This window comes from Condylura cristata, unplaced genomic scaffold (genome assembly GCF_000260355.1).
Source record: "Condylura cristata isolate star-nosed mole 26May11 unplaced genomic scaffold, ConCri1.0 scaffold00068, whole genome shotgun sequence".
NCBI classification, from domain to species: Eukaryota; Metazoa; Chordata; class Mammalia; order Eulipotyphla; family Talpidae; genus Condylura; species Condylura cristata.
Window position 1 is genome coordinate 383,693 of NW_004567169.1, and position 2,114 is coordinate 385,806.

Here is a 2,114-nt window from a genome sequence, read left to right on the forward strand (position 1 = left end):
GTCTCAGCCGGCCAGGGAGCGCTGTGACGAGCGGAGCGTGTGAGCTGATAGGAGCCGGGCGGCGCACCGGGACCCCGAGATGCGGCCGGAGAGGGTGCTGGAGCTGCCGGTGGGCAGCGCTGAGCCTAGAGCCCACCCGCCGTTTCCTGCTTTGCAGGGGCGCCCTGGGGCTGGCCGCGGGCAGCGCAGCAAGTGGGGCGGCTGCGGAGCCCTGGCTGGGGTTCCCCGCCTGCCCTTCGTTTGCGGGGCACCTGGGGCTTCAGTGTGGCCCTCAGCCACCGCTGCTGCCCCACGGGGCCAACAGGCAGCTTCTGGGCGCAGCCCGCTGGGGGCGCCCTGGCCGACCAGGTGCGGGACTGGGAGGGGCCCTCTACCCAGGCCAGCGTGGGACAGCGGGCGCTTCCAACCTGCTGCCGCGCCCGCGGGGCTCACCCCTCCCGGCCTGGCGCACTCGAACTCTGAATACTGAAGTCCGCGTCGCCGTCAGGCAACAGGTAAGCACGCGGGCCGGCCGGTGAAGCCTGCTGGCCTGTCCAGCGTGCCACCCGATGGGGATGGGAGGCCCCGCCCTGGGCACAGGAGTGGCCAGGACCAGAGGGCTGTGGGGTCCAGCGGTAGAGGACACGGCATAGGGCAGGCCGGACTGGCGGCGGAGGTGCCCGCAGCAGCGCAGGGCCTGGGCTGGGTGGCCCGCGTCAGGGCCCTGCTCCCCGCCCCGGCGCCCCCGCGGCAGCTCGGCCGAGGGCTCCTGAGGCCAAGGGTCGTCTCGGCGGGGACCGGCCTCCAGCCAGGACTCAGGCGCCAGGGGCTTGCAGGGTGCCCCACTGGGCGGGACCCATCTTTGGACTCCACCTCCCTGGTGGGCATGTGACCCTCTGTGTGGACACCAGACCCGGCACTCCCCAGGCACTGCCCTGGCAGCAGGCGGGAGGGGCTGCTACACCCCTCGGCCTGAGGACGTTTGCGGGAGGTGGGGGGGGGGCTGGGGGCACCGGGCCACAGTTGGCTGGCCCTGGGGGCTCCCAGCGAGCCCCATGCCCAGGTCCTGCCTGTGAGGTGAGGCGCTGCTTTCCCAGGGGAGCCCCGTCAGGCTGCCTCCTGTAGTGTGCCGGGGCAGGCCGGGTTCCCTCACTGCACAGCAACAGCGCCCATGAAACCACTGAGAAGAACGAAATGAAGCAGATGGGGCACCTCGGGTGGCGTCCCCGGGACAGTCACCCCCGGCCAGGGCTTTTTCAGAGCAAGGGGATCCTGGTGGACGGGGTGCAGGCCGCGGAACCAGCAGAGTGCCGGCCACAGCCTAGGAGAGCCGCGGAGGCAGGACAGGCAGGTGCAGGGAAGACGGGCGGCATGCCACGCCGGGGCCTGCTGGGGCGCCCCGATGCCCTGACCGGAGCTGCCCAGAGGCCGAGAACTGCCCCAAGGTTCTCGCTGACCTCGGAGGACCCAGACGGGGAGACGGCAGGCTGCTCCCCAATCTACACCTGCGCAGGCCCCACGCCCGGGGCCTGTGGGCGCCAGGAGAGCTGCTGTAAGGCAAACGGGGAGACACCGGGCGACTTACAGAGAAGGCCAGCCGGGGGGCAGCGCTGTCCAGGACCCGCTGCCTGCTAGTGCTGCCTCCCGCCATGACCCACCCCCTCTTCAACCTTCTCATGAACTCAGAACCCCACTTTTTTTAGTAAAGACCCCCCCTTTTAAGCACAGAGCTGGGGTGCAGGGTCTCCCCAGAGTGGGGTTGGGTCCACTGACAACCCCTGCTGAGGGGCAACCGGGTGCCGGGGCGGGGCTGGGTCTCGGCCCCGTTCTGCTGGCCCCAGGGCCCCACCCTGCCCCTCAGGGGCGGTGCAGGCACTGTCCGGCAGGCGCGGGGGCCTTGGGCGGCCAGGCCTGCCCTTCGCTTCAGGAGTAGCTCAATCCAGTGAAGGCCGCTGACCCGTCCCAGGTTCTCAGAGCAGGGGCACCTCAGGCCCCCTGGGGGTCCCCAGCCCAGCCTGGCACCCACTTTGGGACGCAGGGACCGAGCCCCTGACCGCCGGAACGAGCTGACTGCCCGGGCGGCGCCGGCCTGCCGCGGGCGGGTGTGGCCGCGCCTCCCGCAGACGCCTTCGGGG

General features: G+C 71.7%; 1 protein-coding gene across 1 annotated transcript in view; it reads right to left on the reverse strand.

Annotated features, from left to right (window-relative positions):
* The window catches only part of ANAPC11 (anaphase promoting complex subunit 11), a 5,683-nt gene extending 4,053 nt beyond the window's left edge, over nt 1-1,630 (reverse strand). The window contains exons 1-2 of the mRNA XM_012734750.1: nt 1,565-1,630; nt 546-748 (exon numbers count right to left, since the gene is read on the reverse strand). Coding sequence (XP_012590204.1) covers nt 546-748; nt 1,565-1,630 — 269 coding nt within the window. The remainder of the gene's footprint in view (nt 1-545; nt 749-1,564) is intronic.
* Between the last annotated feature and the right edge of the window lie 484 nt (nt 1,631-2,114).